We start from the raw sequence: 17,075 nt of genomic DNA on the forward strand, positions 1-17,075 counted from the left end.
TCAGATTTTGGTAACTTCCCCAGGCGGGGCAGATAATAGTAAGGACAAGTTGTCATTTTGGGGGGGGGGGGGGTAAGAGTGGTTAGAGAAAGTGTCGAAGTGTCGGCAAAGCACCATCAAGCATGCAATGAGAACATTGCTTCTCCATATACCTCAACAACGTACAGGAGTGTTTCCAAAGGTCACTAAACTCACTGCAGGAGCAGAGCAAAGGTCAGAAATATATTGGTAGTCGTTCCTGAAGTCCTAGTATATTACAAGACATCCATGCTGGAGTGAGGTTCATCTGTAAAATTTTAGTTTGTAGTGCACACGGCAGTAGGAAATTCACGGAGGCATTCATAGCAATGTCAAATCATTAACTGTGATAAACTGCACATTTGGGATATTTTCAGTCACCATATACAGCAGCAAGTACATTGTCACAGATAAAAACTGTTATGGTCTATTTACACCATACAAAATCAGATGGACAAGGAGAGATAACTTAATTTAAATTTTATGCAAATTGAATTGACACTATAGGAAATGCCCGCTTTAACATTTCTCGTCAGATGGTTCTTCTAAACAAAGTAAGATCCTTCAAAACTGAAAAACTGTAAATCTCTGGATTCCACGGACACTTTTTTCTCTGAAAATTCAATCCTTTCTCTGTTACAGTGAAGCATAAGTTTAACATTTAGTATCTTAAGCCAAACATTTGGAAAAATGATTATACCCTTTTTTTCCAGTACTCACTTCTTCCAGTCAAGCTATTTAAAACAAAATAAGCCCAAATTGAACTACAAGCAAGATAAAATGCTGAGAAGGAAGTCTGTAACTTTGTAGACAAGTCACTAAAAATATAACATTCATATTGATGGTTAACATTAGGCAAATCCCTGCTTCCAATCACATGCATATACAGGAGAGGACATTTTATATAGATGGACCAAAGACACTGCTGCTCATTCCATTTTAATGTAGATTTATTATATTTATTAAAATCATAGTTAAAAATTCAGCTTCATTTCACCTTCATCTGTGCACTTAATTAAAGCATTGGAATTAACTACCTGCCATATGGAATTTCAGAGTATACAATACCGATGTTTAATATTCTATTCAAACAATTTGCTTGTTTCACCATCTAGCCTAAGTAACGTATTTTCTTCTCATGTATTAATAATAAATATTAAAACAAAATAATTAATTTGTTATATAAATCTGTATTGTATCTAGCTTCTCAATGTGATTTTGACTTATCCCATTGGTTAGTTATGGACACAATGTGCTAACTACACAGGTTATTTAATACTTCTAAAAATATCCATTAGCAGTTAGCTCGACACCATTATAGTTTGGGGCATTCTGGAGTTCGAAGTTCAATGCTGGTACTGTCTGTTCACCCCTTGAACCACATAGGTTTCCTCCAGGTGCTCCTGTTTCCTCTCTCAGTTGAAAGGTGTACCAGTTATTAGGTTAAATGGTCACTGTAAATTATCTTGTAATTAGGCTGGCATTAAAAAGGTAGGTTGCTGACAGTGCAGCTTGTTGGGCCAGAAGGGCCTGTTTGTGGTGCATCTCTAAATAAATAAATATAGTTTTTTAAGCGACATATACACAGAACTAGTTATTTCCTCTAGACAGTCAGAAGGGACATGCAAGGACCAGATTAGAAATGGCCAGCAATATAATAAATATTATAACAATTAGCATGGCTGTTAGAAGAGTCTTCAGGATTGAAATACAAGTTTTAAAGCAGACAACTGGATGATTGAATGTGAGAGCATGGGATAACTGAAAAAAAATTAACACTGAAATCAGAGAAAGTTCTACATCTGTAAATGAAACTTTAATTTAACATTGATTAGTAAATGTACTGATGTCAATTTTATTAAACATTGCAATCACATTAATCTTGTGTTGATACAAAGTCCTCAGCTGGATCTACTGTAAATGCATTTATTTCTCTATTTTACCTCTACCTTTTTGGTTTTTATTCCCCAAATGCATAATACATAAAACACTTCTTAAAAAGATATAGGCAGACTATTAACTACCCTCATGTTAAAAGAAGTTATCGTGAACATCACCTTCATTAAATTAGCCAAATTATGGACTCAATTTTTCATTAGTTTTTAAAGTTTGTTATTATTTTTCTGTTCAAATGAAACTTCCAATTTTAAGCCATTCTTCATAAAAATTATTGTGCACTGACCCACACATCCTCTTATAAAGTTCAGAATTTTTCGGTAAGAAACCAAAATCGAATGCATATATTGAATTGTTTAAAATTATTAGCAAACATAGCAGTCTGTACAATTAACAGCTTACATTCTTCAAAGCAAATAAAAAAAGATAAAACATTATGGACTTCAGACTTTTATTTACCTTGCACCATAAAATAAAAAATACATTTAAAAAGCATCAGCTGCTTTTTATCTTTAATTAACTTAACAACAATCATGACTAATGTTCAACCAAAAGTCAACCAAAATTACTCTGAATAGCTTCTTCACATAAATTTCAATCCATTTCCAGGACTCCACAATTAATCCAATTCATCGTCAGGTTGCAGTGAGATCCAGTCAGTCCTCTCACCTGCCTTAAAGATCACTGAAATTTTCTCTGGCTTTTGGACTATTCAAGCAGTTCTCTTTTCATTTTACATCTTGGACAACGCTACTAATATATTCACAAATGGAACCAACTACAGAAAATCCTATCATATCTATCGGTACAATTCAGTGAATAAGAATTACACGAAAAGTTTGGTATAAAGTTTTCTTTGAAGATGAACCAGAGGAATTGCTGAGTTCAGTTTACATATTTGATAGGTGGTGTGTTACATTCACAGAAATGGAATATTTTTTGAGGAAAAAAAATCCCTCTTCTTTCTTCAAATGCAGCTCTTGCAGTGAGCAAAGAGGAGCTGTCACTCAGCAAAGATACAGCCCAAATTGACCTTCCAACTGTACTTGAGGTTATCCTCAGTCTACACTGACGTGCAGCAAGCCATTTGAAACAGTAGCTTCTTTAGACTTTCGCAGCTTTTCTATTGCCTTCTGAAGATCCTGTTGCTTGATGGGTCGAATCTTCTCCTTAGCACTATTAAAACAAATAATTTTTTTTTAAATTTGAATGAGCTTTGCAGAATCTATATCAGACTAAATGTGTAAAAAAAAAAATAGGATGAGACCAGCCATATTTGAAAGCCAAAATGGAGTTGTCTACCTGGTTATATTGTGTTTAATTTTGGAAACAAATGTGAAAGAGTATAAGTAAGTATAGGTAACTAAGTAGATAAAGTGAAGTCAAGATTATTGTCATTTAACTAGATACATGTATACCAGAAGACAACATTTTTTCAAGCCACAGTATAAAGCACAGTAGTACAGAGAACACACAATGACTTATGACAGTAAGGATAAAATCTACAGATGAATCACACTTAGTCTCGGCACCGACTAGAAGGGCCGAGATGGCCTGTTTCCGTGCTGTAATTGTTATATGGTTATAAATAGGCTGAAGAGCGTAAATTAAATATTCTAAGGTACAGAACAGATTAACCAGTGACATTTTGAATGCGACACAGCAGGGAGTTCAGAAGCCTAATGGAGAGAAGAGAAAAGACACTGAAGAGGTCGTACGTTTCAGCCTGGAGGAGACCAAGATTTGATGAAGCCAGGGGTGAGATCGATCGAAGATCAGTGAATATGATGAGACTTTGAGCTCCAAACTTTCCTACGGTAGGAAACTTTGTCACATGGTGTGAGCAGAATTATCTGCAGCTTAATGTGAAAAAGACTAAGGAGCTGGTGGTAGACCTGAGGAGAGCTAAGGTACCGGTGACCCCTGTTTCCATCCAGGGGGTCAGTGTGGACATGGTGGACGGTTACAAATACCTGGGGATACAAATTGACAATAAACTGGACTGGTCAAAGAACACTGAGGCTGTCTACAAGAAGGGTCAGAGCTGCCTCTATTTCCTGAGGAGACTGAGGTCCTTTAACATCTGCCGGACGATGCTGAGGATGTTCTACGAGTCTGTGGTGGCCAGTGCTATCATGTTTGCTGTTGTGTGCTGGGGCAGCAGGCTGAGGGTAGCAGACACCAACAGAATCAACAAACTCATTCGTAAGGCCAGTGATGTTGTGGGGATGGAACTGGACTCTCTCACGGTGGTGTCTGAAAAGAGGATGCTGTCTAAGTTGCATGCCATCTTGGTCAATGTCTCCCATCCACTACATAATGTACTGGGTGGGCACAGGAGTACATTCAGCCAGAGACTCACTCCACCGAGATGCAGCACAGAGCGTCATAGGAAGTCATTCCTGCCTGTGGCCATCAAACTTTACAACTCCTCCCTTGGAGGGTCAGACACCCTGAGCCAATAGGCTGGTCCTGGACTTATTTCATAATTTACTGGCATAATTTACATATTACTATTTAACTATTTATGGTTCTATTACTATTTATTATTTATGGTGCAACTGTAACGAAAACCAATTTCCCCCGGGATCAATAAAGTATGACTATGACTATTTGACGCTTCAGTGAAAATGAGCCCTTTTCTTTTTGTTTTTCTTTAACTAACCCTTTAATTAAGATTCATAAATATAATTCTTTGAATTGTATGCAGTATACCATCTGTTATTTTGTGGCACTAATTTGGAACGGTAGTAAATTACACACATCCACACAAACCGGTTTTGGGGTCGGAGAGCAGTCTCAAGCTCACGAATTTGGCGGGACTGGAGCGTGCCTTCCCTAGACTTACACAGTTAAGGAAACCGAGGGGTTTCACAAAGTTTTGACAACTTTGTTAAGTAAATCTGCTCGTTAATACAACTATCTACTCATGTGGCAGCAACTCAATGCAAAAAAACCACACAGACATGTTCAAAAAGTTCAGTTGCTGTTCAGACCATACATCAGAGTGGGGAAGAAATGTGATCTAAGTGACTTTGACTGTGAAACGATTGTTGGTGCCAGGCAAGGTGGTTTGCTTATCTCAGAAACTGCTGTTCTGGGATTTTCATACACAGCAGTCTCTAGAATTTACAGCGAATGTGTGAAGAACAATAAACATCCAGTGAGCAGCTGTTCTGTGTGCAAAAAATCCTTGTTAATGAGAGAGGTCAAAGGAGAATAACCAGACTGGTTCAAGCTGACAGTAACACAAACAATCATGCAGTGGTGTGCAGAAGAGCATCTCCGTATGCACATGTTGAACCCTGAAGTGGATGGGCTACAGCAGCAGAACACCATGAACACATACTCAGTGGCCAGTTTATTGGGGGAGGCGGGAGGGGAAGAGGGTCAAAGGCAATTAGAAAGAACAGAAAACAAAGAAACAAATACAAAACAAGGAAAGAGGCAAAAAGTAGAGAGGAAAAAAAAAGAAAAATCAGTTTCAAACCCCAAGAATGTCCCTGGGTAACTGGCAAGTCTTGAAATATACTTGTCAAGAAATTACTAAATAAGCTGTCAAGCATTCAAAAAAAACTTAAAAATATAGTTAATTCACTATCTTAAAGACCAGTTTTATTTGCATTGTAGAACCTACTGTTTCAATAGTGTGGTTGCAAACACAACTTGATATTAGAACAGCACAGCACAGGACAGGCCCATCAATCAACAATACTGTGTCTACATTGATATCAAACCAAGCCTTTCCATCCATTTTTCTATCATAAATGTGCCTTTCTAAGAGTCTTAAATGCCCCATTGTATCTGCATCTACCACTACAGTGTTCCATCCATCCACCACTCTCAGTAAAAAAACACTTCTGGTACCCCCCACTCCCCACCCATACTTTCCTCCAACCCCTTAAAATTATGCTCCCTTGTATTAGCCATTTCTGCCCTGGGAAAAAGTCTGGCTATGCACTCAGTCTATGCCTCTTACCTTGTACACCTGTGATATTGTTCAAAACTTAAAACTACAGTGCTGACAACCACCTCCAGAAACAAAACTTTTTAAAATCCAATTTCTGTTGCCATTTGATTGCGAATCTACATCCAATCAGTCATCACAGTGCAAGAACTACACCTTAAAGCAGCTCCAGGTTTGTTTGTTTGTTTTTTTTTTTACAAACCTTTCCTCCTCTTCAGATCCATTTACATAATCTCGGACACAGAACATGGCTGCATCTCTACAGAGTTCTTTGAGATCACTCCCTGAAAAGCCATGAGTTTCCTTAGCAATTTCACTCAAGTTCACGTAATTGTCCACCTATTAAGAAACAAAGGAATATACTTTAGACACTTTAAATTCTAAAAAATGACTTAATGATAATACGTAATACGTTAATAAAATACTAATGTGTCACAGGCAGCCAAGTGATAAAAACGTCATAATGAAGTGCGGCAGAAACCCAACTAAGCTACCAGCCCAAAGCAAGCTTACAACCCATACCAAGCATGTTAAAGATTCCAAGTAAATGCCTGAAACTTGTTCACATACAGGGAGAAGAAAGGAACCAACAGCCGCAATAAAGATTAATACACAAACCAAACCTCAGTAGATTCTATATGAATGTAAGTGTTGCAATGGTCAAATGTGCAAGCAATCTAAACCAAGTTGGCAACATTAAAAAAAAAATTGGCAAGGATGAACAGAAGGACCATCATATATTCGTAGTATAATAAATCACTAAGGAATGCCAAACAAGTAAAGCATTGATGAAATATGGTGGTCTTGTGCTATTATGGATCCACAAAAGAAACGATGCACTCTCAAGGCTGGAATACGTCATAATCTTTAGAGAATGGTATTTAAAGCTAAGATAACGGGAACTAGATGGAGAGAACCTGACAAAGAATAGAGGAAAATCACACCGCGTTACTCTATGTTCCTGTCCATCACCCAACACTGAATTCTCAACTTCAGCTGAACAAATTGACAAAAACAAGCCTGTTTTTGGTAAGGCTCAGTTCAGAGCTCCCAGAACCCAGCACAGAGTAGAAACAGATCAGTGAGAAGCAGCAATGTACATACTGATGCATGGCATTCAATGACACCATGGATTACTATTTACTAGCATCAGAAACAGGCATCCATGTTAATAAAATATACAACAGCAAAGCTTTGTTTTGTATTGAGTTTGCACTTATGTCAAATACTGGTCCCGCTTTAAAAAAAAGGAAACCTTATTTGTTTTTAGTTTTAAAAGGAAAAACCTGCAACAGCTATGAAAAGAGCAAATTTGTGAGCAGTGTCATGTGGCCTTAGAAGGTACTGATTATTATATCTAATCTGATACATTATCTCAGAAGCAAAACCTCAAGCCAAATTTGGAAAAGATTTGGCAATCCAACATTTGGGCGCCAGGGTAGCATAGTGATTAGCTCGATGCTATTACAGCCCGGGGCGTTTCAGAGTTGAATTCCAGCACCGTTCTGTGAGGAGTCTCTACGTCCTCACTGTAGAATGTGTGGGTTTTCCCCAGGTGCTCCACTTTCCTCTCACAAGTCCAAAGATGTAATGGTAGGTTAACTGGTCATTGTAAATTGTCCCGTGATTAGGCTAGGGTTAATCAGGAATATGGGGTTGCTGGGGCGTCAGGGCTTGAAGGGCTGTATCGCTGAATTAAAAATAAAATTAAAACATAATTTAATTGTAATTTCTTTTCATACAAGTCAGATACCTTTTCATTTAGTAGAATTAAAGCCAGGATTAATTCTCGCTGCTTGATATTCTGTAAAAAAGATACAAGTTAGAGTATTTATCAATATATGTAAAAAGGTACTACTAAAATACTGAGATCATGCAAACAAAAGCAGCTACTTGACTCAACCCATCATGTGGGCATTCCATCATGTACTTCAAGCATAAGTCTACTGGGAATACAATAGTTACGGTAATGGTCAAAGAATCTAGAGATCTAGATTCAATGATCTGAAGATATCATTTTCAACTGCACCTCAGTAAATGAAGAATCTTAAATAACTGTTGTTCATACAACATAACTGCTGTGAAAATCACTGAAGGAAGGAAACTTGTTATCCTCGCATATATGTAACCAGACTCTCAGCAACATGGTTAATGGCGCATGAGCAATTAAAGTCAATTGATGCTCATTTCTCAGCAATGCCAAGTTCTCAAAGAGTGATGTTTTACTTTACCATCACTTAATAGTTTTTATTCTTAAGTACAGCTTAATCTTTTCCAGTTCCATGCCATCTTTCACCACACCTAGTCAACGTCCTATGCCCTATTTACAAGAGTTACTTTTTGATGAAAGATCTTGGCCTGAAACATTGACTGCTTAATCCCCTCCATAGATGCCGCATGACCTGCTGACTTCCTCTATCATTTTGTGCTCTGCACTACTGTATCTTGTCGTTTTCTTAATTCAAACATTATAAAATTCATGTTATCGCTACACTACATAGCTTTCACACTGCTGGTTTAATCACATCTTCTGAGTCCCTCACTAACCTTAACATAGTCTGCTATCAGTTCTTATCTTTGGATAAGTGATAAAAATGCAAACAATGTGCTTTGAAATAATTTTCCTTTGTGGTAACAGGACATGAGAGATTGTTGAATTTAGTGCAGACTTTCATTAAGAATCCTGAAGCTTTCAAGCAAAATTGCTTCTTCTGTTTGTTTATGTGCCTTACCTAGGTGACACATTCAATCTTTACAATAATTTACACAAACAAATCCAATTGAATTTAAATGATTAACATGTGACTACAGCTTTTTTTTAAAAAGACGTTATGCTTATGTAAGATTTCTAAAAGCTGTTGCATGTTAATTTTTAAGGAGAAACTACATATATAATAACATATGTCCTTGCAATCCAAGCACGTGGCCTAGGAAACCAAATTTACATCAGAATTATTTCATTGATCCACACCAATTTGAATGAATGACATTTACAAAGTATTAGATTCATAGAGTTCAAGTTTATTGTCATCTAATTGTACATATATACACAACCAAATGAAACAACGTTCCTCCAGACCACAGTGCACTCACATTATATCATATGCAGCACATAAACCAAAACATTATACCATAAATAAGTGGTGGCAGGGTATTCATTAGTCTCACTGCCTGAGGGAAGAAGCTGTTACCCAATCTAGCAGTCCCAGTTCTGATGCTTCTCTTTCTCCTTTCTGACAGTAGTGGGTTACAGAGGTTGTGGGATGGGTGCTGAGGGTCCTCAACAATGCTTTGGGCCCTTTGCCTGCAACATTCCCAGAAAATGTCACAAATGGGGAAGAGGGAGACACAATGATCCTCTCAGCGAATTTACTGTCCTCCATAGGGTCTTGTGATCCAATGCCTTGCAGCTTCCATACCACACAATGGTGCAGCCAGACAGGACGCTCTTGATGGGTGCTCATACAGAAAGCTGTTAGAATGGGAACAGGGAGCCTTGCACACCTCAATCTCCTCAGAAATTGTAGATGCTGCTCTACCTTCTTGACTAGTGAGGAGCTGTTGTGGGTCCAGGTTAGATCAGTGGTCCCCAGCCACTGGGCCGCAGACTGGTACCGGGCCACAAAGCATGTGCTACTGGGCCGTGAGGAAACGATATGATTTGGCTATATGAAACGATATGAGTCAGCTACACCTTTCCTCATTCCCTGTCACGCACTGTTGAACTTGAAATAACCTACCAAATCATACCAAATAACACACAAAACCTAAAATAACACTAACATATAGTAAAAGCAGCCTATAAATATACAGCCTATATAGAGTAGAAATAATGTATGTACAGTGTAGTTTTACTTAACAGAATCGGGAAGATTAAGCCAAAACCGATTTATAGAATTAAAAAATCGGCACATACGCGCATGCGCACACAGGTGCCCGCGCAAGGCTTCATGGTCATAGTAGTCTTTCACGGGGTAAACACAAGTGTCTGGTATTTGACTGCTACATTTGTCCCTTATTTGGGAGTGAGAAAGTTGGCAACCCCTACTTGATCACAACAATCACCCCCCTGGCCCCCGGGTCGGCCGGTCTGCATGATTACTGTCAATAAAAAAGGTTGGGGACCCCTGGGTTAGATCATCTGTTATGCGCACTCCAAGGAACATTGTGTTCTTCACTCTCTCCATGGCAGAGCCACTGAGGTGCAAAGGAGAGTGATCGACCTGTGCCTTCCTGAAGTCCACAATCATCTCTTTTGTCTCGTCCACATTGAGACTCAGGCTGTTGTTCTCACACCATTTGACAAGCCTCTCTACATGCTGACTCATCATCGCTGCCAACTCAGACTGACTGGGGTCTTTCCATCAAGAAGTCCAAGATCCAGTTACGGAGAGTGGTGTTAAATCCCAACAAGGCCTGAGGGATGATGGTGTTAAATGCCGAGCTGAAGTCAATGAACTTCCTGACACAAGGCATCATTTTCTAGGTGGGACAGGACGGAGTGGAGGGCTAAGGAAAACCCATTTGAACAGTAGGCGAACTGTAAAGGATCCAATGTAGCTGAAAAGTGGGATTTTATACAATGCTTTACCAGTTGCTCAAAGCACTTCATGATTGTTGTGTGTGTCTTGCTTGGACTTCCAGCACCTGCAGATTTTCTCTTGTTCATGATTACTGAAGTCAATGCCACTGGGTGGTAAACAATCATTTAGGCCAGTTACTGTAGCTCTCTTGGGCATTAGAATGATGGTGTCTTCCTTAAACGCTGCAGGAAAAGTGGACTGTTTCAGAGAGACATTAAAGATGTCCATTAAGGCCTCTGTTAGCTGGGCTGCACCATCCCTCTGCACCTGACCAGGGATGTTGTCCGGCTCTGCAGCTTTGCATGGGTTTACCCTGGCTAGGGTCCCCCTTGATTTGGCTGTGCCCAGACATGCTTGTTCCTCAGGAAGAGAGGGTGCTTTCTTTGATGTCATATCATTCAATTGGTCAAATCATGCACAAAAAGCATTCACCCTATCAAGGGAGGCAGAAGCTGTCGTTGATGTGCAGAGTGGACTTGTAATTGGTTATGGCTAGTATATCTCATCACATGGCTTGTGTCCCTGGGATCATTAAGGATTTTCTGTGCATACTCACACTTTGTCCTCCTGATGGCATAGAGCACAGATCTTGCTGACTTTAGAGTTGTCCTGTCCCCCAATCTGAAGGAAGCATCCCAATCCCTAAGCAGCGCATGAATCACAGCAGTCAGCCTGGGCTTCTGGTTTCTTCAGTCCCAAAGAAGGGTCTCAGCCCGAAACCTCGACTGTTTCCATAGATGCTGCCTGACCTGCTGAGGTGCTCTAGCATGTTGTGTGCGTTGCTTTGGATTTCCAGCATCTGCAGATTTTCTAATGGTTTCTGGTTTGCCCTGGCAATATAGTATTTAATCCCAGTAACGTCCTCAATGCACTTTCCAATGTAGCCAGTCACCAATCCCACATACTTATGTCAATTATACAGATTGGAACCAAGACCTTCAACCCAACTCTCATCCATGAACACCAAAGTGCCAACCTAATCTAGTCCGCTTTGTCTTGCTCAGCCAACACAGTACCTTGTAAAAGCATTCAGCCCCCAACTCTGTTCATATACACGAGTATTATAACTAGGGACTTCGACAAAATTTAACGGAGGATTTTTATTTGTGAATCACATGCTCCTTTACAGTCATCCCCTACAAACTGGTGCAGAAATTGAGCAACCTGGGCCTTGGCAGCTCACTGTGCTCATGGATACTGGATTTTCTGAGTAACGGACCCCAAAGTGTCAGGATGGGAGAACACACGTCATCTACTCTCATCCTGAACACCGGTACACCACAGGGGTGTGTTCTCAGCCCCATCCTCTATTCTCTTTTCACCCATGACTGCTCTACCATTCACTCCACCAACACCATTGTCAAATTTGCTGACGATACCACCCTAATAGGTATCATATCAGACTGTGATGAGACAGCTTATAGAATGGTGTTGTCGTAATAACCTGGACTTGAACATCACAAAAACCAAGGAGCTGATAGTAGACTTCAGGAAATCAAAGCACGTTGAGCACTCTGCTCTGCACATATACGGGAAAGAGGCGGAGAGAGGAGAGAGTTTCAAGTTCCTCGGCGTCCACATCTCGGCTGACCTCACCTGGACTGCCCATATCTCTTATCAGGTGGGGAAGGCCCAACAGAGGCTCTACTTCCTAAGGAAGCTAAAGCATGCTCTCCTCCCTCATCACCTGCTGATCAACTTCTATCGGACAACTATAGAGAGCCTCCTGACGTATTGCTGTGCAGTGTGGTTTGCCAGCTGCACAGAACAGAACAGGAAGGACTTGCAGCGGGTGGTGAGGGTAGCAGAGCGGGTTATTGGCACAACATTACCCTCCCTCAGAGACATTTATACTGGCAGACTTCAAAAGAAGGCTACTTGTATTTCAAAGGATTCCACTCATCATCACCTGCTTTCCCCTCTACCTTCTGGGAAGAGATACAGAGCATTAAGGGCGAAAACAAAGAGACTCCTTAACAGCTTCTACCCACGAGCAGTGAAATGTATAACACCCCCTTCCCTTCTCCTGCCCCCCTCCTAAGATGGCGGCAGCTAAATGCATCACACTTCCAGGAATGGCAGGTGTGCAATAGTCCTACCCCACCATCCATATATTATTAATTTTGGACTGCACTCCTGAGGTTTTAGAGTTTATTTTATGTATTTATTCTTTGTCATGCTGCAAAACGTTGAGCTGCTAAACTGTGTTTCATTGCTCCACAACAATGACAATAAAGATATTCTTTTTTCACAATAGAACCCCAAAAAAGAGAAAATTGTAAAGCTTGAAAAACTAAACATTCAAAAACTGAAATGTCAGCAGTTGAAAAGTATACATTCCCCTTTGCTCAATACTTACTTAAACCACCTCTCAAAGCTGTTACAGCAGTAGTCTTTTTGGACAAGTATCCATTAGCTTTGCACAATGTGATGGAGCTAGATTTGCCTATTCCTCCAGGTTAGTTGGGAAGCGGCAGTGGACAGCAATCTTGCCAGAGGTGCTTGATTGAATTAAGATCAGAACTCTGACTGGGCCACACAAGGGCATCAATTTTCTTAATCTGAAACCACTCCATGGTTGCTCTGGCAGTCTTTGCTTTGGGTCATTGCCCTGCTGAAAGATGAACTTCCTCCCTGGTTTAAGCTTTCTGGTAGCAGCCAGCCAAGTATTTTTTTAAATCCAGGATCTCTCTGCATTTAGCAGCATTGATCTTCCCATCAATCTCGACCAGATTTTCAATCCCTGCTGCTAGAAAGCATCCCTACAGCATGATGCCATTGCCACCATACTTTACAGTAGGGATGGTGTTACCAGGCTGATGTGCAGTATTACATCTATACTACATGTAACACTTAGTGTTGAGGCCAAGAAATTGTAGTCTCATCCGCCACAAGACCCTCTTCCACATCTTTACAGTATCTTCTAAATGATGCTTTGCAAACCCTTTATGAGCAACGGTATGCTCTTTTTAAAGCCACTCTTCCATAAATACCCATTTCGTGCAAGGCCTTAGAGATGTGGAGCCATGAACTTCATCTTCAATTGCAACCACTGACTTCCGCAGCTCACTCAGTGACTGCTGGCATCACAGTAGCTTCTCTTACAAGTGTCATTCTTCTCCAGTGACTACGTTTAGAGGGGCCCCCTGACCTAGGCAGTGTAGCTGTGGTTTCATATTTTTTCCACTTTTTCCACAATGGACTGCACTGAGCTCCAAGGTATGTTCAGTGCCTTTGAGTTGGTCTTGTTCCCTTCCCCAAATTTGTGTTTCTCATTTCCCTGACTTGCCTTGAATACTCTGCTGACAATTTGGTTTGGTCTGTTCAAAATCTACCATATTGTTAGACCTTACAGAGAGAGGGGATTCTCCAATCAATAAATTGGGTGAGTTAGTAAGATAATATATAGTATTACACCCAAGGAAAGTTAGCATAGTAATTACAAAGTGGATCGATACATTTTCAGCCTCAATTTTGATTTTCAATTTTTAGTAAATTGTTTTGAAGATTTTGGAATTTTTCTTTTGATTTGACATAATGCACAGTGTACATTAGCTAAAAAAATCCGACCAATATATTTTAAATTTAGAAAATGAGGCAATAAAATGTGAAAATAGTTGTGAGAGCTGAATAATTTTTCAAGGCACTGTATATCTCTACACCTTTCCTAGCCAGATACCTGTCCAAATAGTAAAGAAAAACAATAAGGCACATCTTTTGATAACGATATAAGCAATGCCAAACAAGAGAAAATCTACAGGTTCTGAAAATCCAAGCAACACACACACAAAATGCTGGAGGAGCTCAGTAGGCCAGGTAACATCTATGGAAAAGAGTACAGTTGATGTTTTGGGCTGAGACCCTTCATCAGGACTGGAGGAAAAAAAACGTTGAGGAGTCAGAGTAAGAAGGTGGGGTGAGGGGTGGGAGGTGGAAGGGATATAAGCAATGCTGCTGCTTTAAAATTTGAACAAGGGCTTTGGGTCCAGGTCGAAAAGGCTGTAAATTTAGTCCTAGCAAACAACTTTAGATCAGATCTAAAATTTATTGTCTGATGTAACTATCTCGATGCATGTATCCTTTGTATCAAAGATACGTGACATTTAAAAGGCAAAATTTTAAAATAATGCAATTTGTTAGGACACTTTTTAGATCCAGATGATTGGAATAATACGAGGAGAAAACAAAGCAAGCTCATACAGTCTGACACGATAATAAACTACAAACATATTTTTCTGAAAAGTTTCCTTTCAGAGATTCTTCATTTGTAAAATTAACCGAACAAGTTTAACACTCTCTTACCACTTCAAAAATTCATACTGAAACATTCATCTCAACTATCTGGTCATAATCACAACTATTAAACAACAATAACCTCTCAGAATTACACCTACATCAATACTTACAGGCTGATTTATATGAAATCTTGTCGGCATCCTTCGCAAAATAGCAGAGTCTAGATCTTGTGGTCTATTAGTGGCACCCATCACGATTACCTGGACACAGGGCATCATTACATCATCAATTTTATTAAAAGCAGTGACATCCTTGGACCAGCAGCGCATCATTAATAATTTCAGATGAGAAAAAAAAAATCGAGCAATTGACAAATCTTTCATTATATCTCAGATCAAATCTAAATTGTGGAAAAAGAGTTCATATAGAATTATTCTCAAAGTGGAAGGTGATGCTTCAGTGTAACACAAAGAAAGCATGAATACTAATAAATTATTCAAAAGATTATAGAAACTTGGGTCATTATGCTTTCATATCAAGGAGAAATGTGTAAACTAACTTGCACAAGGGGAGAAAACAGTATTTTATTGCTAAGTTATGTCAAGTAGTGAATGTTTGCAAAAATATGTCATCAAATTAATTATAATCAAGCACTACACTGTCATATTTCATCACGTACCCTCAACATAACTGTGCCTCAAGGAGATTTAGTGCGTATAATGAACGCTTCGAAGAAGAAATAAGGGAAATGGCCAAAAATACTCACAGGATCTTTGTTTAACAATTTATTCAAGTTAGGGAATAGAGCAATGAGATGAGATTCCTGGGGGTTTCGGGCCTAATCAATAATGGAACTACTGGTGGTGGACTTATTAAGAATGTGGAAGGAGTCTACAGGATGCCTTTAAAAGAGCATGATGAGCTTCATTTTAAACCTTTGGGGATGGACTGATGGAAAGGGAGGACTTAGTGCAAGATATAGTACATCTTATATGATTGAACAGAACAAGCATTAAGGTAATGAATATACGTAGTCACCTGACAATTAGAGTCTGTATCAAGACCATCCCAGAGGCTCATGAACTGAGCTTTCATCATTGCTGTGGCTTCATGATCAGAGCTGGACCGATTGCGCAGAAAAGAATCTAAGCGGGAAGATAAGAAATTGTGATAAAAATTAAGCATCAAAATCTTGAAATAGAGAATAATACAATTGAACCATTCACATGATTATTGCAGACAAATATGAAGAGAGATGAAAAAGTGATTTTTTTTTTAAAGAAATAGTGCCACCAAAAATTCTAACTACACGAGAAAAGTCAGAAGTGAACAGTACAAACATTGGCAATACATGACCAAAGAATGAAAATATGAAATATTTTGGAAGCATTCACCACTTTTCATAACTCAGCAATAAGGTTAGTTTTTTCTCCACTGCACGTTAAGGTCTACACTATTTCTATTTCTATCTTTAATATCTCTATTTTCCCTTTCAGGGTTTTTTTGAAGCCCCTGACCTGGAGTTACATACTGACTTCGGTTCTTTGCAGGAATGGGACCCGCTTCTGGGATCTCATGACTGACCGCTCTTTGATATATCAAGAATGCAACCTAGAAGACTACTGCGCCTTCCGGGTTCCGGGATTTCATGGCTCTGGAGGTGGGCGGACTCGAGGTCAGTGCCGCTGCAGGAAATTGGTGTGTTGTGGGAGACACAAGATTGAAAGCAGCAAGCTGGCTGCTGGCTGTGTGCCCAGAGACCCGAGTTCTTTGGGCACAGAGCTCGGAAGAAGCGATGCAACATACATTTAACATCATAAATCAGCGAGTTGTTTGTTATGTCTCCCCTCTCGCTGGGAAATGGGGACACCCCTTTTTCCCTTATTAGGGAGAGAGATGCCTGTGGTACGTTGAGTTACTAGGTGAACGAGTAGTCTTTGGGGCACTGCAAGTCTGTGTCTTTATTGATGCTTTGCTGCATGCTTGTGTGCTCGGTGGGGGACATCGATGCTTTTTTGCTGGTGGGGGAGGGGAGATCATTGCTCTGCTGCTGGTTATGCGTGGGTGGGGGGGAGCTGGAGGGGGACTTTGGGGTTCTAACACTTAACTGTCATTCATTCTTTGGGGCTCTTCTCTGCTTTCGTGGATGTTTGTGAAGAAAAAGAATTTCAGAATGTAAATGTATACATTTCCCTGAGATTAAACGTACCTTTGGAACCAAAGATATGTTTGAGGCTAGCAAAGGTAAGCACCAGTATACACAATTGGAAATCGCATTTACTATAAAAATAATGCAAGTAAACAATAGGAAAGGGTAACAGGATAAAGGCAAATAAGGGGCTTAATTTAGTTAAGTAATTTGTTTCTGTACCAAG

At 39.7% G+C, this 17,075-nt stretch overlaps 1 protein-coding gene across 2 annotated transcripts in view; it reads right to left on the bottom strand.

The window, feature by feature from the left end:
* Positions 1-985: 985 nt before the first annotated feature.
* The window catches only part of atad1b (ATPase family AAA domain containing 1b), a 46,988-nt gene continuing 30,898 nt past the window's right edge, over positions 986-17,075 (bottom strand). Inside the window, exons 6-10 of one of the 2 annotated variants that reach the window (XM_063071624.1) lie at positions 15,739-15,845; positions 14,871-14,960; positions 7,635-7,685; positions 6,084-6,220; positions 986-3,090 (exon numbers count right to left, since the gene is read on the bottom strand). In XM_063071624.1, coding sequence (XP_062927694.1) covers positions 2,973-3,090; positions 6,084-6,220; positions 7,635-7,685; positions 14,871-14,960; positions 15,739-15,845 — 503 coding nt within the window. In that variant the 3' untranslated portion in view covers positions 986-2,972. The remainder of the gene's footprint in view (positions 3,091-6,083; positions 6,221-7,634; positions 7,686-14,870; positions 14,961-15,738; positions 15,846-17,075) is intronic. The other variant, XM_063071623.1, reaches the window with a different exon arrangement.

Source organism: Mobula hypostoma, chromosome 19 (assembly GCF_963921235.1).
Source record: "Mobula hypostoma chromosome 19, sMobHyp1.1, whole genome shotgun sequence".
Lineage (NCBI taxonomy): Eukaryota > Metazoa > Chordata > Chondrichthyes > Myliobatiformes > Myliobatidae > Mobula > Mobula hypostoma.